The sequence below is a fragment of the Corvus hawaiiensis genome, chromosome 3 (genome assembly GCF_020740725.1).
Source record: "Corvus hawaiiensis isolate bCorHaw1 chromosome 3, bCorHaw1.pri.cur, whole genome shotgun sequence".
Classification (NCBI taxonomy): domain Eukaryota; kingdom Metazoa; phylum Chordata; class Aves; order Passeriformes; family Corvidae; genus Corvus; species Corvus hawaiiensis.
The window spans coordinates 47,658,808-47,686,379 of record NC_063215.1 but is presented as its reverse complement, the minus strand read 5'-3'; the positions used below and the strand labels follow the sequence as shown (position 1 = coordinate 47,686,379).

General features: G+C 42.5%; 1 protein-coding gene and 1 long non-coding RNA gene across 2 annotated transcripts in view; one reads left to right on the top strand and one right to left on the bottom strand.

Moving 5' to 3' along the window:
* The window catches only part of METTL24 (methyltransferase like 24), a 47,696-nt gene that overhangs the window by 782 nt on the left and 19,342 nt on the right, over nucleotides 1-27,572 (top strand). Inside the window, exons 2-3 of the mRNA XM_048296503.1 lie at nucleotides 19,255-19,353; nucleotides 23,056-23,195. Coding sequence (XP_048152460.1) covers nucleotides 19,255-19,353; nucleotides 23,056-23,195 — 239 coding nt within the window. The remainder of the gene's footprint in view (nucleotides 1-19,254; nucleotides 19,354-23,055; nucleotides 23,196-27,572) is intronic.
* LOC125322629 lies at nucleotides 21,484-26,237 on the bottom strand. Its single transcript, XR_007202123.1, has 2 exons — nucleotides 25,808-26,237; nucleotides 21,484-25,163 (listed from the first exon to the last, which is right to left on the bottom strand). It is a non-coding gene; the product is annotated as an uncharacterized LOC125322629 (long non-coding RNA).

The window sequence follows — 27,572 nt, the reverse complement described above, 5'->3', positions numbered from 1 at the left end:
TGGTCTGCGTGAGAATTAGTGAGTTAGTGAATGAGCTGGTAAATGAACCTGTAACTAGGTTCCTACGTGACAATGACTGTAAAAGCCTTTTGGGGAAGTGAAGACCATCATTAGGATCTGGAGTTCAGCAGGAGTGAGGAGTGCCAGTGCTACCTTCACCCCGCAGTCAGCTGCGTGTGTGGCCAGTAGTGGGATGTCGCCTTCTTCAATGATCTCCATGTTGTCCTTGGTTTTGGCAGATGCCACGCTCTCAGGAACCGCTTAGAGGTTCAAATATTTATTTTGCAGAGTTTTCTTTGCAGTCTTTCAGGAGGGGAAGAGCCAGCTTTGAGGGCAGTGAAGGAGTAGTTTGTCGTGGGTTTGTCAGTAGTTTTGGGGTCCTGCTGTCAGGGTGCAGTAGTGATGGTCTGTGCGGGTTCTTAAAGAAGCTGGAATGATCATGAGGAGGAGCACATGGGATTTTGCAAGAAATGAGACCACCTTCCTGCTCAAAGTAAATAACTGTTTCTGATCTTTGCCTCAACAAGAATAAAACCAGTTTTCTGCAGAATGGCTAAAGCCTGTCCTTACTCCCTTGATGAAAAGACTACTTGCTAACATCCAAACCACCATCTGACCAGATGTTCTGTGATTGTGGGGTCTCAACTGCAAATCTGCTTTCTTCTCTTTGCCTGTTCCGCCCCAGTAGTTAATTTTTTATTTCATGAGGAGATGACAATGAACTCATGTATAAATTGACTTCTAGGTTCAGCTCATCTGGGAAACCGATGGAAAAAAACTGCTACTTTCTGCCTCTGGGTTCCTGAAACGTTTAGAAGAAATGACATAATCCCTTGCTTCCTTCACCACTGTGGCAGTCATGAGGAACAACATTGCCCCATATTTGTTCAGAATAATGACTGTGTGATGTTCTGTTGTGCTGTGGTATTGATACCACATTGAGGTACCTAGGTCTTGCAGTGTCAGTTTTTGTGATTTTTGTTGTCAATGCTCTGCTACTTGGCATTATCCTAAACCCCAGCTTTTAAATTATTTTAATTATGGAAGAATTTCAGCATTAATAGGGAAAAAAGCTATAATCCTGTGGATTCAAAGAGTTTCTTGAAAATATGCTAAGAATGGTGTCAAAAAACAAGAGGCAAAAGTAATGCACATCCTAATTTAGTTAATGATTTTTGAGGAAATCCTAGTGGGGAAGCAGAGGAGAGGCAGCTCATTTTACCTGAGAACTGGCAGCACCTTGCAGTGTTGGAGAGCTTGAGGCTCTGGAAAGCCCAAGTGTGTTTTGGTGCATCTCCAGGTGAAGTGTGTGAAAGAAACATCACTGCTGTGGTTTGTGGTGCTGGCCATGTTGCTGCTGAGGTCTCATTTGAATCCCTCAGTTAAGTCAAGGGAAAAATATTAGTACATATAATAGAGGGTGGAGTTGTTGCCAGGTTAGGTTTGAGACCATGAAGTGCCTTCTGTGTTCAGCTATTTGACTTGAATATGTTGCTTCAGGCTAAGAAAAATCTGCTTAAAGATAGGGTTTTGGGGATAACAGGACTGAACTTCCAGGGATTTCTGGTCTTGAAATAGAGCTGTTAAATAAAAATATAGGGGGAAAAGTAATGGTAAAATAAAGTGAAAGTGGTCTGAGGTCTGTCATTTTTTCATGAGAAGAAGCACAATAGCTAAAAAAAAATTTAATGGGTGATTTTTAATTTTTTTTTTTAGTATCAGGAAACATGGTATTTCACATCAGACTATTGTAAGACAAGATGGGAGCATTTACCAAAAAGGTCTGCTTAAATTGGTGGTCTGTGGCTTCTACTAGCAGCTCTGGAGAAAGGCATCAGGGTGCAACTGCTGTCAGTATGCTGTGCTGCTGTGTGTAGATGCTGCCTGGAGGAGAGGGACAGGCTCCTTGCACAGATCTGTGCTATATCGGGGTGGGATTGCTTTTTGCTGTGTCTTTTATGTGTTTTCAGTGTCTTCTGTCTGCCTGTAAACTATTGTCAGTCCATTTCTAAAGCCTGCAGAGGCTTTCAGGTATGGGAGTTTTTTCTCTCCTGGTGTTTATAGGGATGGTGTTGGACAATGTTGGGATGTGTGAGCCAGCAGGATGGCAGCAAGGAAAAATCGACGAGGCCAGACTTCGCTCTGTTTGCCTCTAGTTATATACTGTTTGCCTAGTGCCTCTAGGTTATAACTCTGCCCACACTTACATCACTGAATTAATGCAGAAGACTGATGAACAGAGTGTTTCCATAGATGAAGTTGAATATCCTACTTTGTAGCTGTATAAAAAAATAAATTGCAAAAGCACACAAGGAAATTATTTGGTGCCTACTTTGAATCAACTTTAAAGTTTCCTGAAGCAGGGTTATGTTATTTATTTCCCAAGCACAACTGCAGTCAAACAACCAACACCACCAAAAGGGGGAAAAAAAAGATGCAGACAGGATGGGAAAGATGAAGACTTGTCCATAAATGGCCCCTAAGTCTGCAGGAAACTGCCTGTGCTTTTCCTGACCACTGGTGAGGCTCTGTCAGCAGAGACCATGACTCTGCAGCCGATGGGAGGGTTTGACCACCGGGGTTCCAAGTGTCTGTTCGTGCCTAAGGATGCATACATAAAAAATGTTAACTGAAAGCAGCAGGGACTAAAGTAATTTAGCTATGTGACATCTCTGGGAGCTGCTGGAGCTGCCTGTTGTGGTGCTTCAGAGAGCTGTGCTGTTCCCAGCTGTTTTGCTCCTGGTTGAGCCTATGAAAGAGCAGATGCTGCTGCTCTTGCTGACCAATAACAAGCAAGATTTGGCACTGACACGATATGATGGTTATCTGAAGAATGGGAAGAGTTTTGTTGTGCTGCAAGTGTAAAGCAAATGCAAGTTCATAATCCCACTTATATTTGGTGGAGCACTTAAAGCTGCATTGTTGCTAATAAAATTATGTTTATAAAGTGTGATTCTAAGCTCTGGTTGTGTTAAGCACTGACCTGGTAACACATGAAGCAGATAAAAACTCCAGCTACATGGAAACACACAGATTTTGCCAGGTGTACCTGCTCCTGCAATAGGTATTAGCAGGGTGTGCACCCACAGAGCGCTGCGGACATGTGAGGTGTGTTTTAAAAGGTTATTCCAGGGTGCCATGGCAAAAGAAAAAAAATACTGCATTTGGAATTTGAAGTAACAGCAAATTCTTGTCACAATAATTGCAATAACAAGGTTATGTTGGCTCTTGTGCACTGAATTTGGGAGGAGCCCTCTTCAGGAGTCTGGTTGAGAAAAGCTGGAATTCCTTGCCTTCTGGGCAGATTTATTTCCATGGAGGTGGGGAGTGTGGTATGCTGCCAAAGTTAACCTGATGTTATTTTGGATGCTCTTTCATGTCATACCTAGGAATATAAAAGTATTTACCTTCAGTGATTAAAAGCAAAGAATAAGATCTTGCTGCTGGGCCCATTTGTACTTTGCCTGGGATTATAACGTCTTTTGTAACATGATGTATTATTGCCTAAAACCAAAAACTCTTTTGAGATTGTATGTTTTCAGGTGTTACTTACACTTGTATAAATTTGTCTTTTGGTTCATTATAAATGCAGACTAATTGTCTTTTGCTGTTTCTTGTTGGATTGAAGGTTTTGGTTCTCTTTAAATAGGAACTATTTCCAAGAGGTTACTGCTTCTCTGCAGTGATGACTGATAAGAGTCTCATCTTTAATTGTCTGCAAATTATTTTGGAGTTATAGCCTTGAAATTATGTGGAATAATTGTTTGGAATTTAGTAATACAGCAGGCTCATAATAACCTCATTTGATTTAGCATTACACTAGTGCTAAGATTTTACTTAAATTTACATTTGGGTTTTAACTTTAGAATGACAATGCCGTTTATATTTGTCAGTGCTTGTAAGTGTAGGGCTTATGCCAAGAGTCCTTTTTAATTCTTCTAGAAATCTGGTTAGAAAAATGTATCAGATGTTTTCATTGCCTAATTGCATCATAGTGTTTTCAAGCTGGCTTCACATCTTTAAAAGTATGGTGAGTTTTGAGTACTGCTTTTATAGGAAGTTACTCTGCCTCTTCATGAGGAAGAGCCAAAATTCTTGGAGGAAACTTGGTTATTCTGAAGTTAAATCGATCCGTCTGTCTTTCTGAAGTTAAATTTATCCATCTGTCTTTCCACATCCCGTGGTGTAATTGCTTGTCTGTTTTGGATCGAGACTTAACTTTTATAAGTTTATTCATTCTGTGTGCCTGGAGCAATGTTTTAAGATTACACCAGAGTTTGACAGGACAGGGCTTTGGGAGCTGTGCAGGGAGTCCCATCAGGCTGTGTTTGCAGGGGCGGATTTGCCCTGGCTGAGCCAAACCAAAGGAGCCGCATGGGTTAAAGCGGCCTCTTGGATCTCCAAAGATTATTCCGGTCTCTCCACCTGTGTCCCAGGCGTGATGAGCTTTACAGCGCTCATTGCTGTTCCCTAAGTGCTGTGTTGAAGTGTGAATAACAGCCTGGCTTTGAGGGATGCGAGTTGCACGTGGGATGCTGCTGCAGAGGAGTGCAAAGCTGAAGAGCTGGATATTGGTTATTCCTTGGAGTGTGTTAACTCTGGGCACCTCCTTTAATAATAGGTAGACAAACTGGAGAGAGTCTCATTCAGAGGAAAAAGGTGCTAAGAGATGCAGGAAGGCAAGCCTGCAGGCAAAGCCTGAAGTACTGGTACTTGTTTTGAATGGGGAAAAGTAGGTTTTGAGGGAATGTGCCAAGACTCTCCAAACTAAAAAAAAAAAAAAAAAAAGTTTTTTTAAGGACATAATGACCGATTGTTCCCTAGGTCCACTGGAAGTAGGACAAGAAGTAACTGGCTTCATTTTCAGGCAAGATACTAGAAAAATCTTTTAACTCTGCAGTTGGTAAGGAATGGAAAGACTCCTTAGAAAAATGTGAACTGTGGGTATCCACACAGGGAAGGTCTAGGTATGTTGTTCTTTGTGCTTCCGGGCAACCTCCTGAGGTCCCTCTGGCTACATTTACCTGCTTTGCAATTAGAGAAGCAGTCTGGCAGATACAATGTAATTAGCCAAACTGGAAAATTTAGCCTGAACAATGATCTAACATCGATGGGATAAGGAGAGGTAATGGGGTGTTCTAAGACTATAATAAGCAGTATTTACCATGGCTTAATACCTCCCTAGAGAGACCAGACCCCACCATAATTGTTCTGTGTGATGACTTAGTGGACCCCAGAGTAGGGGACAATAGTTGACAACTTTTTTCCCCTCCAGCACTTGGAGGTCTCTTAGCAAATATAAACTGACCCAAAGTTGCTTATCTGGTAAGATTAACGCAATATAGGAGTTTATGGCTTCAATATGTTAGTACCTGGGGAACAGCCTTGGTCTGTTTTTGCTCAAATATTCAGGCTAATAGCACAGACTGAGTGAGGTTATTGTCCTTGGAAGAAAAGAATAAACTTTTATTGAAAGCAGTTTTCATCAGCTGATAACCGAATCTGGGGAGCATCAGCCAGCTCTGCCTGTAAACAGTGGCAGCTGAGGTATCAGAAAGTACCCAAACACAGGAATCCTTCTCCAAGTAGTCAAGGAATAGCAATACTGGGCTTTCATTGTATTTTAATGGCAGATGACATGCATTTATAGTATACCATAAAGAGGAGATGGTAATGTTTTTTCTGACAATGATGTCACTTGCAAACTTGTGAGGTAAATGACCACTAAGGATAACCTTGATTCTTACACACTTTTTATTACCTGAAATAGTTCTTCCTTCGTGATTTTTTTGAGAAGCAGATGGGTAATATTATTCTTCAGAAAGTCATTACAGCATTATGAGACTTTATATCCAATACCATAGATTTCTTTCAAAATCTTTCAAATACCTGCTCATGGCTTTCTTTTGGCATATAAAGACATGAGAAGTTCTTCTAGGTAGCTGTGGCATGGAAAAAAAAAAATATGGGTGTTTAAGCATTCTTAAGGGACCCAAGGATCGAGGTGATAATTTATTCTGCAGATGCCTTGCTCTGTAGTGGCCATTACAGTTATGCCATTGTTTCCTTGAACCCAGAGAGACAGTTCACAGGCCTTGTACAAAATGTGAATCTTTTATGACTGCAGTAGCAGGTTGGAAAAAAAACCATTCCTGTTTTCTGTTTTCAGCTCAAACTGTTTCATGGGACTGCTCTGGGGGCCAAGTGAACTGAACTGCCCAGTAGCAGTGGCACAGTTAGTGCCAAAAATGGTCTTTTGTCACATTTCATGTTTTGAAATAAGAAGTGAGGACAGTTTGAGGAGACACAGCTTTCCTTGCTCAAGCAGCTCTCAAGGTGGCCAATATTTCTATGTTCTTTTCTAAAATTTCCTTCTGTGGAGACAGAAGTGTCCAGAAAGAGAGATTTGGACAGGTAAAAATTCTCCTGGATAGCCCTAGGGTTTTGACTTTACATTGCCAACCTTTATCTGCCTTCTTATGAGACAAGTGTTTAACTTCATTGCTAGTAAGGTTTTCATCCCAGTTAGTCCAGTCAGTTCACATCAACATTTACTCAGCCAGCCAGGCAGTTAACAGAGACGTGTCTGCTTGGGGGCTGCATGGTAGGTGCCAGCATGCCAGATATCTCTCTCATGCCACTTTTACTGAGCTGTGGCCACGGTTCAGACTGAGGTGCAGCTGGGGGATCTTTGGTGTGAGCCCAGAGCAGAACTCCAGTGGCCCCTGACAAGGGGTGCAGAACTGAAATCCTGCGGTGAGGAACAAAACCCTCTCACAGCTGCCTTGCAGACTCGTGCAGACAGCGTGATGAGTGCATCATCACTTCTTACAAAACAGATGTAGAATTTGGAGATTTAGATAGCATTAGGGAGGGACCTCCAGCCTTTGCTCAAGCAGTCTGGTTTGGTTGTCAGGCTGTCCTCCAGCCTGGCAGTGATGGCTGCCACTCGTGGCACAGATTAGATAAAAGATTTGACATGTAAGTGAGAAAGTCTGTGTGAACCACCACTAATCTTCGATGGCATCTGCAGCACAGCCCACTCTTATCGCTTGTTCTAATATTAACCTTGAGCTGAGTTTGTCTTGGATGGCTGTTCAATGCTCCAGAGCTGTGTGCAGTGGACGTGAGTCATTTAATCAACTTGAGTGTTTTTTTAGCTAGAAGATACACACCAAGATACTTTTGTGCATGATGAAATGTTGTCCAGAGCCCTTCTGTGTTTGTAAGTCTAGATCAAATGACCTGCAGTTCAGTGGAACAACTAAAAGAGGGGAAAAAGGTGTGAATCAATTTTTCTTTCAGTTGTGGTATATGGCATATGTATCATGCAATCTGTATGCATACACTCACCCTAATGCTGTTTATTTTAGTGGTTTTGCCTACAAAAGTGGCAGGGTGACGTGCTGCACTATTTTGAGTTGGCCAGTCTCTCAGGGTAATAAAAGCCATGTGCACAAATGGACTGACGCCCAGGGTAACAGAGAGATGAAAGCCATGATTTTGAACTCACTCTCGTGGCAACAACTGGGTCAGTTTCAGCAGGAGATGGCGGAAATGTTCCCAGCTGTTTATGCAGTGCTAAGTGGAAGGGCTTGGATTTTCAATGATGTGTTGTTTCCCCATCTGATCTTCTCTTCCATCTTCAGTCGTCTTGCTTTTGAATGTGCCGTCAAGCTCAGGTGCCACCAGGAAAGCTGCAAATGCTCATGAACTGCACTGTCAGAGAATGGGTGGATGGAGTATCCTGTGGTCACTGCTGACCCTTTGAAAAGCACAAGTCCTGAGTGTGGCTCTGGGGGAACCCCTGGGTGGTCATTTGGCTCTCTTATTAATTTTTTGCAACATTTAAAAACTAGTGCTGTAACTTATGTCCACGCTGTCACATGTATAAATGAAATAAATAAACCTTCCCTTGTGTCTTTGTGTAATGATAAATGTAGTGGTTCCAGCAGCTATTAGAAGACAGAAATCTTGCTTCTCACCAAAGTCTTCTCAGTTTGCTTTGCAGACTGGAATAAAATGGCTTTTCAGAGTTCTTTGAAAGTCAGAACAGAATTGTTCTGGCTTTGCAAATAGCAAATCTGGGGTACTTGTGAGAAACATCATTCCTCATGCCACCTCTCCCTGTCATGCAATGGAGGCTTCTCTTGTCTCTGGCAAAGGACCAGGAGGACTTTGCAGTGGGTCATTGGCTTTTGAAGTCTCTTGGGACTGTCAGGCCAAGCCAACTGCTTCCGATTTTATATGAAGAACCTCTGGGTTTACATTCTTGTGGAAGAAAGAGCTAACCAACAGCTCATTTAAGAAGTGACCCACTGATGTTTACTTTGGGTTCCACTTTCTGATAGATTTCAGATGCAGCTTCAGGTGCAGGGCCGTGAGTTCTCCTGGAAGAGACAAAATTCTGTGTTCTTTCCAGGACTGACCTTGTGGCTTCTGCAAACTGAAGGAATTGAAACCTCTGCCCTTCTTTGTATGTGGAAGACAAACCTGTGGGCCTTGAGAGCTTAGCAAGGAAACACCTACAAGACCCTGATATGCAACTTGTCTGTCTTAGGGATATTGCTAAAATACATTCTTGCTATTAGTTTTGATGAGGTAGGGTCACTTTTTGTGTGTGTGTGTGTGTGACACGGTCTGCTGGGGAAAGTTAGCCAAGACAAAATTATGGCAGACAAGCAAATATCAGTGATGTGCCAGGGGCTGGACCTGGTTGGGAAATGTATGCATTTGAAAATGATGTTAGAACCAGCAAACATTAACATCACAGAGTTTCTGTCACTGCTTTGTCCTTCCGCTTTTTGCCTCATCCATCCCCAGCCCTCTTCCTCATTCCTCTGCTGGCAGCTAGCCAAGTCAAATAATCAACTGGGAGCTTCAAAGTCAGTGCCCTTTATTTAGCATCCTCTTTCATATTTTACAAAGAGACACTGTTTGAAATGCTAGGGGGAAGAGATGGTAATGTCTGTTGATATGGCATGTAATGTTAGAAAACATCTGCCACTTAGAAGCCTAAAAATTATAGGAATCAGTTCCAAATCTTTCTTGCTCCCTACAGAGTAGATGACAGCAGTGGGGGAGTGAGATTCATCCCATAGATAAACACCACGAGGTAGGAGCTGTCTGAAAAAAACCCCAAATTTTTAGTACGGGTGCCATGTCTCTTTTGGGGTTTTCCTCATGGTTGTTCTGCAGCACTGAAACTTTCAAAGAAGTGAACTTTGTTTCATCCTGAATAGGGTGAAGCAACAACATCATGTTCCTTTTCCCTCCCTCTTTTGAGAAAATTAAACAAGAAGCAATTATGTGTCAATTGGTTGCTGCTGAGCTGAAGTGTTTCTTCTTCGTTAGATGTCTTGATTAATGGTTTGATCTTGCAATTATTATTCATTATGAAATCTGTGGGAATTCTGGGTGCATCATGAGTTCAGGGTCAAACCATGTAGTTTTTCAGTCCTGTATCTGTATAATGCTCTGAATTAGTGATAAAATATTGGAAAATATCCTTGCTCAGAGAGGATGGTACATATTTGCCCAAGCCCATCCTCCATGGGCTTATGATGCTTGGGTCTATACTTGTTTTGAATAAAAAATATTTCAAATGTATGGGCTTTGAAATGAGCTTGATTTTCTTCTCTATAGACTGGAAAATAAATGTATCAGCTTGTACTTAAAATCCTAACAATTTGTAAGCCAGCTGTTGTTCCCTTTCTAGACAGAGTGAACTAACTGCCCAACATGCTGTTTTATTTTATTTGGAAGACTTTTACATAGCTCTAGACTAAGGGCACTAATCCATAGCCATATTAAAAAACAGGAAAGGGAGTATGTTTAAAGCTAGAATACGTTTCATTCTGTGAAACTGCATTATCTGGTTTTACTGACTAATGCTTTTATGAAATAAGGAATTAAAGAAGAAAAAAAGTTAAGTTTGGCTTTTTGAGTCTTCCCTGTCTATCCAGTAAAACCCAGTATGACAAAGTGAACTGATGGTGGGTTGAAGGAACAGTACCCTCAGTACCTGTTTTAAATACTCTCTGTCTTACCTTAGGGTTTTACACTCTGAAATCTAAATACCAGTAGAAGTTCCTCAGCCTTTTGGTTTACCCATGGATAAGAGCTGATATTTACTTGCTTTATGAGATTATAGACGTCTAGTGACAAATACTGCCCTCTCTTGCTCCCCAGGCACAAAAGGTTGCCCTGGTACTTACCCAGGAGGGGAAGATGAAGAGGAAGGGGTTTTCTGATCCTTCATACCTCCCTTTAGTTTGGAAGGTGTGGTGGACCATTTCTGTTTAGACATTTGCATTCCACTTGGATTAGAGAGATGGCTGCACAAGTGTGAAATGCTCCTATTTGTGTGAAAGCATTGGTTTTACTCTAAAGCACCTTCTTTTTCCCCAGTTCTTAGCCTCAGGCAGAGGCTCTGAAGTCAGTGGATAGGCTGCCAGAGGCATCCCTATCTGTAAGTCACAGTTTTGTGTTGGAACTTGCACAAAATAAACTCAGTTTATCTGGCTAGCTGTGTATTTACTGATGAATTCTGTTTGTTGTATGCTGTGGTTTAAATATTGAAGTGAAGTCAACCTAGAGGAAAATAGCTTTATTCCCCTATTGTATGGATTATGACATCTCCATATTTCTCAGCCAGAGCACTTCAACTAGAGCAGTTATGAATACAGGCTGAAGCCACGGTCTTGCCTCTGCCTAGCAGAAACTGAATTTGACAAGCAGTGACCAGTAGTTGCTGTATCTGTTTCTTGCTGCTATCCTTAAGTGTTGGCAAAGGCATACGGGCACTGGAAAGAATTCAGCTGATTGAGCTGCTTAAGCAGTTTTGAGAATTTACTTCCATAAATTTCCATCTGTTCTGGCTCCTGGTTTTATCTCCATTAGATATATTATCATGCTGACAGCCTCTGGATAGCGCTGGAATGCTGCCGCCCGATTTATTTATTTTATTTTAGAAACATAGCAAAGAAATCTCATTTGGCTATTTTCAAAGCTGTATGTCTCTTAGAGTAAAATCAATCTCTCTTTTAATAAATGTCTATTTCTCTCATATGTTGCTGGGATTTCCAGTGGCAGAGCTGTTAGTCTTTGGTGACCTTTGAAGGTCTGAGGAGAGGTTCCCCAGTGCAATACCACCCTTTCCTACCCCTGCAGCCCCCAGATTCCTTGGCTGCAGTGGATTTATTCCTCAGAGTTAGTGAGGAGTGGTAGTTACACTGTGTAAGTTATAAATTAGGTGTAAAGCTTCCTGAATACGTAAGTACTTACAAATTAATATTTTGGCAAGTCTTCTGAAACCCTGCTTCCTGTAAGTCCCAAACTGGCACTCAGGGTGATGGTGAATTTACAGGGATGTCCACAGTGGCTAATGTAAACCTGGCAAGTGAGTTCCCAATACCCATTTCCTGTGGAGTTCAGGGTTGCGATTTGAATTCAATGGAGCATTAATCACCTAAATTCCTCTACAGATCTGGCTTCCTCATGCTAATTTTGGAAGGTGCTCTTAATTTTACCAAATCAATTTCTTGATTCTTAAAGTGATGTAAATTCTGTCACTTGAAGTCAATGGCAAGCATCCTTTTGTCCTGTGCATGCTTTTCTTATGAGACACTTTTTTAGGGGAAAAGACACAAACCTGCAAGTGGAGTTGGAGGAAGCTTGAGTGTGGGCTTTGTGTGTGAAACGCAGAACTTCCCAAGGCACCAAAGTTTTTGGTGTTCTGCACGGAGGTCGCTAGTGCAGCTCGCCTGCAGGTAAAGGCAGCAGTTCCCCCCAGAGCAGTAATTTGTATGCGTGTGGTCGATTTCATACCATCAGATGGGAAATGAGAAGCAAAAGGAGCAGAAAATAAACATCAGTATTAACAAAAGGAAAGCAGAGGTGAAATGCTTGATGATTGCTGCCTTTTCAGGGGTTGTTACCTATTCATGTTCAGACTGATTTACTCTACAAAAGTAAAGACTCTTGGTTTCAGTTACCATGCAGTGACTCAAAGCTTGTCTAATGAGAATTGAAGTCAGAAAATAGTTTTCTTCATTTCAATGTAAAACTTTGCCTTTTTTTCCTTTTCCCTGCTAAGTTGAAGAGTTTTACTTACTGGTGCAAACTGCAGCCTTGTGAAGCAAGTGCTGATAAACTGCTTTTAAGTGGAGCCCTCGGCGTGATATTTGGAGCTTCCTAAATTGACTCTTGCAGCACTCCCATCCTTCTCTCAGGCAGACAAATGTGTGCTGCACTGCAGAGACTTGGAAAAGATGATGCGCAGAGAGCGAGGAGCTGGGGGAGATTTAACTGCATCCTAGACATTCCCTCTTCCATAAAATAAAAACACACACGACCAGACATAGAATTCTCCATATACAGATCATGTTGGAAACCCATTTAAATTGGAGATACACTCATTAATGTAGAAAGCACTCTTATCACGGGACTGGTTTCCATGGGCAGCATTTCCTTTCCTGAGCAGCCTTCCTGTGTGGGAAAGCCTGACTGTATGTGTGACACGTTGCTTGCTTTTCTTGGCACGAAGGTATTGTTCCTCAGCCTATTGTTCCAACGTCAAATCTTTGGATAAGATCATGGAGTGGATCCTCCTAGAAGACATGTTAAAACATGCTGAAGACAGGGAGCTGTTTAGGTACAGCCAGTATCTGAACTGGAAAGATACGGATTTGATGGATGGACTGATAGATGGACAAGGAACTGGTTACAGTCAGTGGCTCAATGTCTAAACGACAACCAGTAACAAGTGGTGTCCATCGGGGGGTCTGTACTGGGGGTGATACTGTTTGCTTTGGGCCACCTGACCTAGTGGAATGTGTGCCCCATGGAAGTGGGTTGTAGTAGGTGATATTTAAAGGTCCTTTCCAACCCAAACCATTCTGTGATTCTGTAACACACTGCAGATTTTTTAGCTCTGGAGTTTGCCTGTGGGAGAGACTCCCTTTGTGGCCTGCTCGTTGCACTGCACCAATGTGGTGCATGCAGAGGACAGAGCAATCCGCTGGTGACTGGGTGTGGAGAAGGCTGTGTGTGTGTGTGCAGTGGTGTCAGAGACGTCTCTGCCTTAGATAAACTCAGGAAAGTAGAAACGTGGAGAAATAGAAAGATTTCCTGTATTAATTCTTTTTTTTTTTTTCAGTTCATCATGGACTTTGAGCAATGTGGAAGTTTCACTGTTGGAGTGGAAATTCCCAGTTTAGGTGGCTGCAGGACTAGGTGTCAGCGGCTTTTCCCTGTGATTCCCTGTCCTGGGGTGACTTTATGATGTGTATCCCCTATTGCTGCTCTATGCCCAGAAATTAATAATAAATAAAAATTAAATAAAGCCTGATGCCTCAGGGGGAACTCACTGCTTTTCTCTTCATACAGGCACACACATGCAGAGGAGGAGTGTATGTAGCAAGTTTTGCACTATGGTTTCTTAAGAGAAAACCTGATATGTTTAAGAAAGCCGAACTGCAAAGAAAAATAGAAAATAACAGTAATATGAAAGAAAAAAAAAGGAAAGAAACAGTTCAGACATACAGGGATGGAATATCTATAAAGCCAGCTGTATTGGAAATTAATTCACTCAAAGCTTTAAATATGAGTCAGTCACTTTGTAGGCCTGTGTTTTAAATTACAGCATACTGAGCCTGTGTGTGTGTCCCTGCTACTCCTAAATTCATGATGTAAGGTAGCAGATTTTTATGAGTGTACGTCTTGTGAGCCCTTGTGGTGCTGGTTACGTTTGGCTGAAGGGGACTGTATGAATTGACCTTTCTCAAGGAGGTCTTTGCCAAGCCTGAAGGCATACTTGTTCTTTCCTACTGATACCTCCGCTTTGAGGTGGAGTTTGTTTTACTTGTGCCACATACTGCTGCTCCAAACATAAAACATTTGGAATTATTCCACCTTGCTGAAGAATAAAGTGCAGCTAAATGTTGCTTTAGGCTCACAGCTAAATAGTAGGCTCAGCCCTCTAAAATGCATGTTTTTCTGCAGCATGGGGTGTGTGAATGTCTGGTCTGGGGTTTCTCTTCGGTCATGTCAAGGGTCTGTGGCATAAGTGTTCGTGAGCCCATCCTTCAGGCTTCCTTTGCAGGTCCTGGAGAGACATGGACTTTTCCAGTGCTTGACTCACCTTACTTATTTTAGATGTCTACTCTCTAGTGAGATGAATCATTCCCATAAAGAGCCTGTCTGCCTCATCGGTCCTGTCAAATAACTTAGCTTCCCAGCCCACTGTGGGAGCTTCCTGGATAGCTGTCTGCATGCAGGAGTGTTTCTTCCCTCCTGGCTCTCCCTTGGAGTAAACCAGCTAATTACCTCTGAAACTAAACGTGGGCGTTCATGAGGGATTCTTTGCTCCTGGAGTTGTCAGCAAGAGGAGCAGTGTGCCAGGTTTGGCTGCCTCCACCCTCAGCAGCCCTCCCACTCTCCTTAGCAGGCTTCGCGATGGTCGCGTGTCCCTCCTGAGGCGTCAACACGTGGTTGTTTGCATGTCCTGCAAAGCCAGGATTTGGTGTAAGCACCTTTCACTATGTAGGGTACTTTCGAATTGAGGGAAAAACCCCAAACAGTAAGACCACAACAAACCATTATGCTTAAGGCCACAGGTGCTTGAGTGGGACCACAAATAAAATTATGTCCAAGCTCTGTTAATCATATGGGATCAATCTATTCTCACAAAGGCAAGCCTTCTGTAGTACAATCTAATGAATTTGCCATCTAGATGTCTGAAGTTTTGCAATCTGAATCTGAATCCCATGCATTGCATTTCAAACTGATAAAACCCTGCAAAGTTTCACCCATGTGCAGGTTCTGTTCTGCTGAGTGTGTGGTACACAGGATACAGACAGAATAATTGGAGATGAAGATGTGTATGTCATTTGTTTCTATGGGTAGCAAATATTTATGGTTTCTGATGGAATTTATTGCCACAAATGATTTCCACTCACATTTGGTCCTGCCTCAGATGTAAAAAATTAAACTGTTGCATGATTTAATCAGAGATTTTCTTAAGACATCTGTGTATATATTGACAAGTCTTTTGTTTCTTTGGAAGCAAGAGACTGCTTGGCAGGGTAATGGGATTCCCAAACTTTGTTTATAAAAATGGCTAATGTGTTTCTGTATTTTAATTGACTGTTAAAAAGGAAGGACATTAAATAGGGGGGGAAAACAGGTATTGAGTTTAAAAAAATGAAAATACAAAAAACTTTCTAATTCCCTTTCAAATGTAAGCAGAAGGGAAGGAAGGGTTTGGGCTTTTTGAGCTAGTGCACTGAAACTAGGATTGGTCTGGAAAGAATTTAATGATTTGTGTGTAAATTTAGGCTGGAAAAGCCAAACATTTTGCAGACCTACAATTTTAGACCTGCTGGTTTGTGAGCCCTTTGCACATTTTGATTTAAATTTTATATTATGATTTCAGATTTTTAGGACAGATTTTAAATAACAGTCTTTTAAAAGTACATCACATTTATACTACAGGTTATTAAGGGATTATCAAATGACTATCACAGATGGCTATGAGGGAGAAAAAATCTAGGACGAAGTGGTCTGCAGAGAGAAGTCTCTGCAGATGACGGTCAGGTTGGTCTGAAGGAAACATCAGTCCTTATCCTGAAGTGTGAAGTACCTGGAAAAAAATCAGACCTTCAAATGCAGCCTAGTTTTCCTAACAAAGCAATGGCATCACTTTAAGGTTTTCTTTACTCTGTTGGTTATCTCATGTGGTGAAAATTTAGACATCACTCTGAAAAACAGTTCTGCATATCCATTACCTTTCAGGAGTAGCTGAAGTCAATGTCCAGCCAGTGTTTGTGATAAAGCCTTGCTGAAGATTGATTTTTCTTACAATGCTGATTTCAGTTAATGTAAGTGTCTGTAAGTGGAGCTATATACAGAGGGATACTTTAGGATATTCAGTATGATATTTTTTAAGAGGCATTGTAACTTTCCAGGTACTGTCATCTCTTTGTATTGCGGAATATGGATATGTTGATGTTTGGGAAACACAGTCATGGTGTCTGGCTGGATGAGTCCTTCCCTAGGGAGAGCACACCCATGGTAATAGGCAAAAATGCAGATTGTCTGAACCCATTTTCTGGCTCCTCCTGGGGAGCCTTGGCGATGCCTGTCTGAATTTCATATCCGGAGCTGGATAATCTGGGCTGTAATAGCTCCTCTGCTCCTCTTGCTGTAAAGCCCACTGTGAAAGGAGCTGCTCCTCAGCCTCCTCAGTTTGTACAGCAGCCACAGGGACCTGCTCTCGGTCATTCTAGAGATTTCCACAGTACAGGTGAGAAAATCCAAATCATGATGCCACAGACAGGTTCACTCTGAGTAAGTAAAATTGCAAAGTCAAGAGGGGGAAAAACTTCTCAAATAAGGATCGTTTTTTATCAGGGATAATCCTGATTTTCACAAAGCACCTGTAGAGTTTTTTTGAGAAGGCTTACATGGAAACACTATGGAACAGGCTGAAAATTACCTGAAAAACTATAAACAAAGGCTACCAATGTACCTATGGAACGGCTCCTTCAAGAGGATGTTTTGTATTCCTGAAAGTACCCAAAACGCATCACCGACATTTGTGAGTTACCCTCTGGGGGGGTGCACCTGGTCCGAGAGATGTGTTGGATTTTCACCCCCATTCATTGTGAATCTAATTGTAAGGCAGCTATTGAGGCGCCCTGTAGGGGTGTTCGGGCGGTGTTAGGAACAGGCCCCTCTAATGTGTTCGTTAGTGAATGGAAATAGGCTGTTGCTTCCTAAGGGGCCAGGGACTAAGTGTGAAGTTTGAGAAGCTATTCAAAAGCATTGTCGTCAAAAAGGAGCCTCGGGTCCGATATCTGTCACAAAAGTAGCATTTATGTAGTGCTGCTAAATTTAAAGAACTATATAAAAGTTTGATCTCTTTCTGTTTTTGACTTCCACACCCCCCCCCCCCCCCCGTACCTCCCCAGCCATTTTTTAGTGAAACTACATTAGTAAGTCACTGGGGTTTTTATTTCATTTTCATGTGTTTATCAATAGTTTGGAGTCAGTGGGAAGGCTAGTTTATCGTCTTTAAGATTTTAAGAACCCGAGTGTAAGCTGCAGTGGCTCTTGGATATTGCACTCTGCTGAAAAAGAACCTCATTCACGTGGTTCATTATAGAGATTTTTTTTCCTTCCTTGTCAACTCTGTGCAGAAGGAATTCTTGCTGAACAGTACCACAATGGCCACCCTGCAATTCCTCTACTTAATGAGCTACTTCTCACACAAATAGATTTCAAAATAACTGGGCATAGATGTGTAGGTCTCCGGGTGGTTTTTTTGGTTTGGTTTTTTTTTTGTTTGGTTGGTTTTTGGTTTTTTTCTTTTTTTTCCCCCCTGAAAACGATTGTCAGTCTTCATTTTCATTTCAGCTTTCAAGCCTGTTGAAACAGCAGCATTCCTGTCATTGCAAACGTTATTCAGCCGTGTGAAGTGTGACTCATTCTGAAAGATTACACGAATTTCCCTCCCTGGTGTGCACCTATCCTCCTGCTGTTCGCTGTTTGCAGGCTGCCTGCTGCAAGCAGAGGTCAGGAGGACATGCTGCTGCAGAGCTGGCTTGCTAGCTTGCTTCCAGGATCCTGCTGTGCAGGGTATAGGAATCCAAGTTTGCTGCAGGCGGGAAGTCTCAGGGTGAGAAATGCTACTTTTGTCTGCTTCTGGGGGAGAAAAAAAAATCTCAATATCCTTTTCAGCATCTCTTTACAGTAAAAAACAAAAACAAAACCAAAACAAACAAAAAACCCACAACAAATCTGAAAAATAAACCCTAAAGGAACAATAAACCTCATACAAACCTGTCTCACACTCACTGTGGACTATATTTACTTAGGCTGCAAAAATATCAATTCGTGATATCAGCTCAACGCAAATGCCATCTGGTCTGGTGGTCCTCTTTAATAATCTTTCTTTTCTAATTTTACCTTCTCTTTCCTGCATTCCTCTCTGGCATCAGAGAATCCCTGCTGTCGCCGTGCTGGCTCTTCTGGTGCCACAGACCGGTCCTGTCTGGGGGCTCAGTGCCTCACCTCTCTGATCTGCCTCCATCCTCTCCAGCTAATTGCTATTTCCTACATGTTTTCCAGGGCTTTGTTTGAAATACAGCCCTGTGGGAATCCCGAGTGGGGTTTCTGATTGTATTTTATTGAATGTCAGCATAAGCCTTTGAGGAAGAAACCCCATCCTGTCCATTATGGAAGCTCAGTTAATTGAGGATGATTAAAGGGAAGCTTGATACTACCTGCCCAACTGTAGAAGTGAGTTACAGAGCCTGAAGATGAAAAGCCATGAGGAATCAATCTTAATTTAGTACAACTTAACACCGTGCTTGTATTTTTATCTACTTGAGGGCAAGAGATGACAAGTCTAAACTTCCCAGCGTGACAGCGGGCAGAATTTGGAGAAGGTGGCGCAGATGGGAGCACAGAGCCCCGTTGCTCTGCAAGCACGTGTCTGAAAGACCTTTTCTGTCCCACTCTATGTGGGAAGTGTTTCTGGAAAAGCTGACAGGATCCCCCAGGTTCAGAGCTGAGGGGCCTTGCAGGGAGTGCAGAAAGCACCCACCAAAGCTATGGCTATGAAAATAAGGAGTGGTAGGGCTACAGGCAGCCACACTTATATTTTTTCAGGGAAACAAAGAATTCTTGTGTATCTGTCAGGCAAGTGTGGGAGAGGAAGAGGACTTTTCTCAAAGCCCACTAGAAGCTTGTTTTTCATAAAATCTAGATCTTAAAAAAGAAAACAGGTTTCTTGCAGGGGTTTCCTTTGGTGATCAGTGTTTGCAATCCAAGTTCTTGTTTCAGTGGATGTTCAAGCAGAGATACTTGATAAATATGAAATTAAGATTATATCACCCTTTTCAGATGTTTTGCTAGAAGATTTGGTTACTCAGATCTTGTTTTTCTTCATGCATTTCTCACAGCATACTTGGGTGTCCTAAAATAACTGGTTTAACACGTGTATCCTGGATGAGGAACACTTTATTTCTGAATTACCAACATCTGCTTTCAAAGCTGATCATTACAAACCATAGTTAGATGTTTTTTCACTGTAGCTGAAACCCTGCTTTATTCTGAAATGTTTTTCATGTGTAGACAAGCCCCCAGGAAACTCTTTTTGTTTGAAATTAAATCTCCTTAGTTTATTAGCCCTCGTAATCTATGCTTGCACTGCCTTTAAGGTGTTTTCTGGTTTGCTTTGTTTTACAGACAGTAAGATGGCACATTGAACTACAACCATGGGCAAGTCCAACCCCTTCCCTCAACTATGAGGCCTCGAGGTTCCTAAAGTACATTAGCACTTCTCAGGTAGGTTTTTTGTTTCAGTCTCCATTTAGAAAACACTTTGCCTGGCACAGATTTTTCCCTCATATCTGAGGAATTAACCTCACACCAAACTTTGTTTGAAACTGCTTTATTTCTAAAGTTGCTTAACCTAGCAGATGGTCAACATGAAGATAAAGGTCAAAACACAGGTTAGAAAGAATGCATTATTTCCATGCTATTTATTTCCAGATGGGTTTGTGTCCTGACAGGGGTATGGTATGACTGAAATTCTAGATGTGGTGTTCCTCTCTCTCCCCTTTCTCCCTCTCAGATGGAAAAATACAGAGCACTCTGTATCAAGAGAGTGTATTCAACCACTCCACCTCTCAATAATAATATGATAACCAGGTTCATTTTGCTTCAAAAGGAGGCATTCGAGGTTCCCAGTAAAATGAGAACAAGGCATCAGACCTTAACTTGGACAAGTTGTATCAACAATACCAATAGAATCTTGATATTTTCAGGGCAAAAACAATGACTGTGAAAATTACTTTATGTGCTTCTTAAAATATGGCATTTCCAAATCCAGATTGTGTTGATGGATACTTCCAGCATTCAACATATATGGATATTGGGCCATCATGTCTTAACAGAGGCATCACTTATGCATAGCAGCATTTGCATGTGCATTTCGGGTAATAAAAAAATGGAAAAGAGGCTGGATGCTCACAATTCCAACGGGGCAGCTGCTTTTGGTACCCAAGTCTATCAGCAATTGACCCTTGAATACAGAGTTAACAGCATCATTACTTGCACTGAAAAACAGCAAAAAGCCCCAGGTGCCAATATCACTGAAATGTTATTCATGTATGAAATTCTTTGTTAATGCAGTGCTTTTGAGGCTGAGATGAGATTAATTTGAAACACCTCTAAAAAAGAGGATAGCAGAATGTTCATGTATCCTCCAGCTTGTGGGTACCCCTGGCTAAATTCTCAATAAAATTACATCTCTGCTGCCACTCATGCCAGCACGGAGAGGGCAGGATGCAAGAAGATGCATGTGGGGACAGCAAGAGATGTGTGTGGAGATGCTTGATTTGTTGTACAGAAGTTTAGACTGCGGCAGACATATTAAGCTGAAAACATCCTTCATCTCAGTGACTTAATAAACGGTGGCAGATGCTGCTAAACTCCACTAGTTGGGTCAAAGCCTACAAGGACATCAATTAACAGAGAGTTTATTGCTTTTGACACACTCAGCCAGAAGTTTCGTTCCCAGAGTAACTGACCCTGGTTGGGGGAATAAGCATAAGTGAAAACAAAAAATGAGAAGAATCCCTGTTCCTGACTTGGCAGATGTTACAAGATGAATAACTGATGGGATAACACCATGACTGGTATGAGCACTTCTGAAAATGGGAACCTGCTTATGTAGATGAGCATGGGATGTCATTTTCCTTATTTGCTGAGCAAGTGTCTACTAATTACTGTGCCTGAGTTCAGCCCCATGCCATTAGCATAGAATGGCTCAAACTGCTGGAGCAGGAAGGTGCCATATCAGCAGGGTCAAGGTGTGGCCAGAAAAAGCTTTTTCAGCGCTGGTATTTGATGATCAGAAGAAGCATCTTTCTTTTGCTATTGTTTGTATGATAGGAGTGAGCAGAAGCCCAGAACAGGATGTGAGCTCGGTGCCTCAGTAAATCTTGCAACAGACTGGCAGGTTCAGGTTTTGGGGTTTTTTTGTTTGTTTGTTTTGGGGAGGTTTTTTTTGATAGCAAGACCTATTAAGTAGCAAGAGCTGTTAAAATTGCTCCAAACTCTGGCTGTTGTAATTGCTCATAATGCCATGAGTCAATTAAGTGGCAGCATTTCAGAATCTTAGTTTTCTGTAGAGAGTACATTATTCTTCTGTGTCTTAAATTAGTGCTTATTATTGCAATGCCATTTATTCCTTGATTGTTATGTGACTGAAGGTAAATGGGTAGAGGGGTGCAGTGCAAATCATTGCTTAAAACTTAGTGAATCCTGAGAACAGCATGAAGAGATGCTGTATTTGCTTTTATGACTTTTCCATGGGAATTAGGAGCCAAGCAGGAGCAGGGAGGTGGTGATTTAGTGTGCAGCTCTTTGAATGTAATGCTCCAGGTAATGATCTTTCAGAGCATACACTTCTTAAAGAATGAGTGTTTTATTTACTTATTACAAGGTAAATGGTGGAGAGTGCCTACCACATTAAAGGCTGAGTTCCAGATTTTACTCTCACCTCTGTGTAAAACTGCTTCGTTTTTGTGGTTCCAGGTGAGACCAGAGCTGTGCTTTTTAGTTTGGCTAAGACTGAGAACTGAACCTCTGCAGTCTGCTGTAGAGGAAGTCTCTACTACTGTCCTTTGCACCATTTTAGTTGTTGCCTTTCTGACAGTGCCAGCTCCCATTCCTGCAGCTAGGGCTGGCACTGGGCCCAAAGAACAACTTTTTATCATGATGGCTCAGCTGGGTTCCTGCAGCTCTTCTCGATCTTTGCTTTCTTACCTGCATGTTAGCAACCTGTGCCCTGCAACACCTGACTTTGGTGGCTGGGCTGCATGGTTTGGAAAGCCCTTCAAGAACAAACTGTGGATGCTGATGCTGGTGTAGAGCAGTGCAGCCTTTCCTGGGCAGAAGTAGCCACAGCTTTGGTGCTTCCTTCTGCTTCCCCTTGCCTCCTTATCACTGCTCTGGCGACAGCTGTATGAATTGTACTTGCTTCCATCGACTGCTGTGCTCTGGCTCCTGTGTTCTGGAAAGGGTGCAGCACTCTCCAGCCCTGTGCCTGCCTTTTCCAGAGTGGCTCTGGAGGAAGAAGGTGGGGTGGAATGTTGTGGCCTGGGGGTGAAATGCTGTCCTGAGCTGCTGGATGGACAGGCAGAGCTGGTGCTGCAGGCAGGGGCTCCTCCTTAGGGTGTCACTTACAGGGCCACGGCTTTGCTGGCTCAGTCACTGTGGGTTTGGCTGTCTCAGGCTGCTGCTCAGCTGCTGGCAAAGCTGACTTCACCCCTCAGTGAGTTTTGACATGTCCAGGTTTCTGGCGAATCCAGTGCATTTTCAGTCTTTGCTTTCTTGGTCTGTACAAGGGCTTTGACTTACAGTGTTCCTCCCTGAAGGGTCACTATCTCTTCTTTTGCAGGGTTTTTATCCTGGCTTTAAACTCTAGATGTCTAAGCCAGCTCAGCATAGACACACATGCTATGATTCCTCTGTTCAGTTAAGCACTTGCTTAAATCCCTTTGTAGCTGGAGAATGCATTGGGGTAATGATTAAATCCCTTCTGGAGCTGAGATCCAGAACACTCTGGGTGAGGTACACATTGCAGAGACACTGCAACTCTGTAATTACAATCTTGATTTTAACATTATTCAGGATGCAGAATTCACTCCAAGGTTTAGAAAGAAAAAAAAATTAAATATGTGAATGTTGAAACATCTTTTCCTCATGGAAAAATGAATCTGGGTACAGTACTAATGCTTAATTATCTGCTTTTCTAACTGCATTGCTCTCTGGGGAATCATGTAAGCCTCAAATTTCACCAAGCAGAACAGACAAACAAGGAAAAAAATAATCACATCTTTGTAGCCATGTATCAGATTGACAGTAGGATTTAAATTAAACCAATGAACATTTTTCTTTTTTCCACTTTTTCCCCAGAAGGCAAATTACAAACAAATTAAAAGTCCTATCTTAAAATGATAAATACATTGGTTTCAACAGATTTCTTGTGAACACACGAACCTGAACAGCTTGAAAGGGTACCCCAAAACTGCAAAAAAGCCCTGGTCAATCTGTCTTGATGAGAGGTTTAGCCTCATCCATCGAATCAGAAGCAAGCAATGCCGTCTCTATTCACTGGGGTAAGTGCTCTGTTTAAAAGAAAGGAAATTGTTTCACAACAAATAGCTTCAAAAAGCCCTATACATACAACATGGGCTGCAGCAAGGTTGTCTTCCAAGGTATAAACTTAATTCAGGTGTTTTTATTATGTGTTGATGTGCTTCTGTAAACTTCATTTTTAGGGAAAAAACCTTTCTCCATGAGCGTCTTTTTTTTTCCTTTGCCTTTCTAATATTGGTATGAAAACAAATTGCTTAATGGTGAGTTGTGAGTGGTAGTTCATATAGAGGAAGATGGAAATCAAAGGGGTAAACTGAGAAGCCTACAGCATCTTACTTGAGCAGAGATTACTTGCATAATTGCCAGGTATTTCAGCAGCATTACTTATAAAACTTCATTAACTACCTCTGGGACAAAATAGTACATTTCCATGTGAGAGTGTTTTTGCTCAGCACTTCAGGGGTGACACGTGCCAAAGTGATAGTGATAAAGGCAGCTGTGGCTTTACTTTAAAATGTTTGCAATGTTTATGATATTTGCAACACTTGAGAGTGAAGTTTTCACTCTTCACAGAACAAGCGCTTTCACAGGTAGCAAAACCACACATGCAGCCTGTTTTCCTGCTAATAAATAATTCTGTTTCCCAGGAGGATGAGGGAAGTCTGTCCTCAGAGTGCATCAGGCCATCAGCACACCAGTGCAGTAGGAGAACCATCACTGGGATCTGGAGCTCATTTCACACAGATCACCACACAGAGCTGCCTAACAAAACTGTACTTGCTGTCCTGGGAGGCAGCTTTAGGTTAGAGCTGTATTGTAAGGCTCCATCTCCCTTGAACCAGGGCAGTTTATTCCTGTGCTTTTGCTGCTGTGGGTTTACAAAGGGTGGATAGCAAGCAACTGCGCTGGGGTGGCATTCCTTAGCCTTGGTGTGTAACATGCACATACATGGCAGGTAACACCTGCAGGCAGTGTGGAGGTGAGGCAGGGTGCCTTGTAATCACAGAGAGTGGTTTTGCTTCATTTGGGTGGGTTTATATTTCGATTGAGTTTATCTGAGCTGTAAAGACCAAGATCCTCAGAGAGGGAGGTGCTGTCAGGTTTTGTTCAGCAGCACTGCTTTGTGGCAGAACAAGAGCATGCCCCTTAGAGACAAATCTCCCATACAGGAGAGAAGATTTCTCTTGACTACTGTTGCTTCTTGTTTTCTGAATGTTCTTTGCAATATATTTCAAATTATACTTACGTGACATTAATGCAAGATATAGGGTTACATGATTTTTTTTCTTCTCAGCGTTTCATGTTCCTATAAAAGTTAGGAGAGATGCTGTGTTACCCCATGCTCAGTTCCAAACTTTAATTATTTGACTGTAGTACTGCGTTACTGCCTGAGGGCCCTTCCAGTAGTCAGTAGGGAGAGGCAGGCGCATTCAGGTGGAAATCAGCTAAGCTAAATAGCATTCTGGAGGTAAGTATAGCTTTCCTTTGATTATAGTGGAAGCCTGGGATAACTTGGCTGCTGATTTTAGATGTCTTGGCAAAGTACTCAAAGTTCAGTGGAATTAACCTAGACCTTATCCTTCAAGCTGCATGATCATTACTATTCGACCTGAGCTCCTGTGTTAATGTCCTTTTTCCCTATTGTTAAGGATCAAATGTGGGTTGAGAATGGTATTTTTGTTGAATTGTCCAGTAGGCACAACGCAGAGTTGATTTCATCTGTGCTAGGAGGTGCAGATTAGGCATGAAGCTGACCAGCACTGAGATATTTTGCTAATGGTTTTGAACTAAACTGAGCCAGTGTGTGTATACCAGTGCTTTATATGTGGTACTGTTTTGTGTATGGTCCAGGGAGCATGAATGCCAGATTTTCTGTAGTCATGGAACACTAGGGCTTAGCAGAGATTGAAACTGATGTCAGCTCTCCCATTCATCATAAGATAAACACATACAGGAAGTAACCAACGAGGATGCATCACATGAAGCAGCTAAAAAATAAAAGGGAAATATTTGAGGTTACAGAGAAGCAGTCTTCAATCCACCAGTTTACTTCTGCAACCTTTGGAGCTCATTACTCCATAATTCTTCCCCTCAGACTCACTTCCTTTGGTTTATGACAGACAGAAAAGTAATTTTGTTCTAAGGCAAAAATCCCCTTTAAACATTTTTGTTATCTCATATGTTTCATAAAGAGCAAATGGGGAGCAGCTACTTCCAATGAAGAGCATTCTCTGTGGAGAGGACGGATGGAGGACAAATGTGAAAGTTCAGTGGGAGTGTTACTGGGAATCCTGAATTAAATGCATATGTGATTAAAGCTGGAATAAAACATGCTGCTTAGGTTTTGCCTTCTTGAATGCTATAGAAGAGGTTGCTTGTGAATGGGAGTGAGCAGCGTCTGGAACATCTGGGGATCTTTTTAGATTAGTATTAGTTGCTTCCACTACTCGGAGACAGCAATGCTTGTGCTCGGGGGACAGGATTTCCCAGTGCAAAATATAATTGCAATATGCATTAGTGAGCTCTAGTTATTAGTGCTAAATCTGCTTAGATTAAGCTAAATCAGTTACAAACACCACAGGCAGGCACTCAGGCTGGGATAACATAAATGAATAGGATTTCAGAAACTTACCAGCAGAGGTTTAAAGAGTCTTGCCGCAATACAGTGTAAATGCCAATTCAGGTGCATCCTAAAGTGTATGTAGGAGCTTTAGGATCCAGGCAGGGGGTCCTTCTTTTTTTCCTGAGCTGCTTGAGCTCAGTTGTCTTCCTTTGAAAGAGAAGGGGAGGAGGGGGAACAGAGAAAGGGAAAGCTGGACCTTAACTCGCATGTGTTTATAGCTCTGTCCTGTGGTCGCTGTGGTCGCTGGAGCACCCGCAGCTTTCAGCTGGATCAGCTACAGGTGTCCACTAGAGCTGTGCTGGAGCAGACAAAGCAGCGTTTGTGCCGCTCGGCTCTCACTGTGCTCCCGGGTGATGCCGGGCCCGGTGTGATGCTTCATTCAGCGCAAGCTGCAGCGCAGTGTCTATTCTGAGTGCAAGGCTCTGTGCACCGTGACCCTCTGTGAACCCTGGGAGCAGGGCACAGCCAAGGGACACCGCTCCCCGCTGTGCTGCGCTCTGTCCCGGGTCAGCGTCGCTGCCCTGCTGCCGGCGGGGAGCGGTGCCAGCGAGCCCTTCCTTCCCTGCGCTCGCCCGCAGCCGGGGAGAGGCGGCCCCGCGGGGCTGTTGGTGCTGCTGTGAATGCCCACCTTACCCCCACCGCAGGGCACTGCGTGGAACTCTGTAACCGAGCTCCCTTCTTCTTTACGGGAAAAATAGGTCAGTTTCTTTGGCATGTTTTATTTTGCTGTTGATGGCGGCAGCAGCTGCTCTCTCCTGATGGTGAGGAAAGGGTTCGCTAGTCTTCCGTGACCTCCACACCTTTCTTTTAAAATCATGATCCCTTTTTAGGTAACTCATCTTTCTTTAAGTAACTAAATCTTTCTTAGGAGACCTAATTTGTTTATCTTTTTCGTGCTGCATTATCCCTTTATATGATCACATGCGGGCCAGGTATTTTTCAAACCAGTTCCTTTGGAGAAGACCTTATGTTCTCTCCTATATATTTGTTGTTGTCTAGATCTCTCTTCAGGCATAAATTTGAGCTGTTAACTAGAGTGCCAGAAGACACATCATCCCTTGTCTTTACCCTCATCTGTATTTTTTTCCTGTTTTCCACCACTGTGAAGTTCCCTTTGCAGTCCACATGAGCAGCAATCTGTTTGGAGGCAGCCTGAGGTTAGTCTGCACCAAAAGCATCTGGCCCTCTGGATTGTACCAGCTGGTATGGTTAGAAGTGTGTCACGGACACACGTGGCCATCGGTTGCTGGTGGGCTCATCACTAATGCTGTAACTATCCTCAACAATTCCCATGCTGTTCACTTTCAGCTAGCTTCTCATTCCCAAGGGATTACACTGGTCTTTGTCCATCACTGTCCCTTCTGTAGAAAGCCACATGCAAACAAACATGTTGATTCACTTGGTTAACTTCTGAACTTTTTTCCTAATGTGTGTTGAATGCATTAAAAGAAATCTCCTCTCTTTTCCTCCCACACAGCTGTATGGGTTGGAATCCTGTGAATTAGGGTTGCTCTTAAAAGCACGCTAGGCTATTTTTGCACACCCTGTCTCCTCCTGTTTTCCCAGGGAAAGGGAAGATGGTTGAGGAGAAGACAACCTCCTAGGGTATTGTAACAGTGTGCTTAGCCAGTGTTACAGCAAGTGTCATACCATATTGGTAACTTCCAAAACCAGTGCTCTTCCACACATTGTTTCACGAGTTGAATTCATTTTAGCCTACCTGTTTGACAACTATGTAGAACATTTAGTTCTGGCCTAACGTTGTACCATTGTG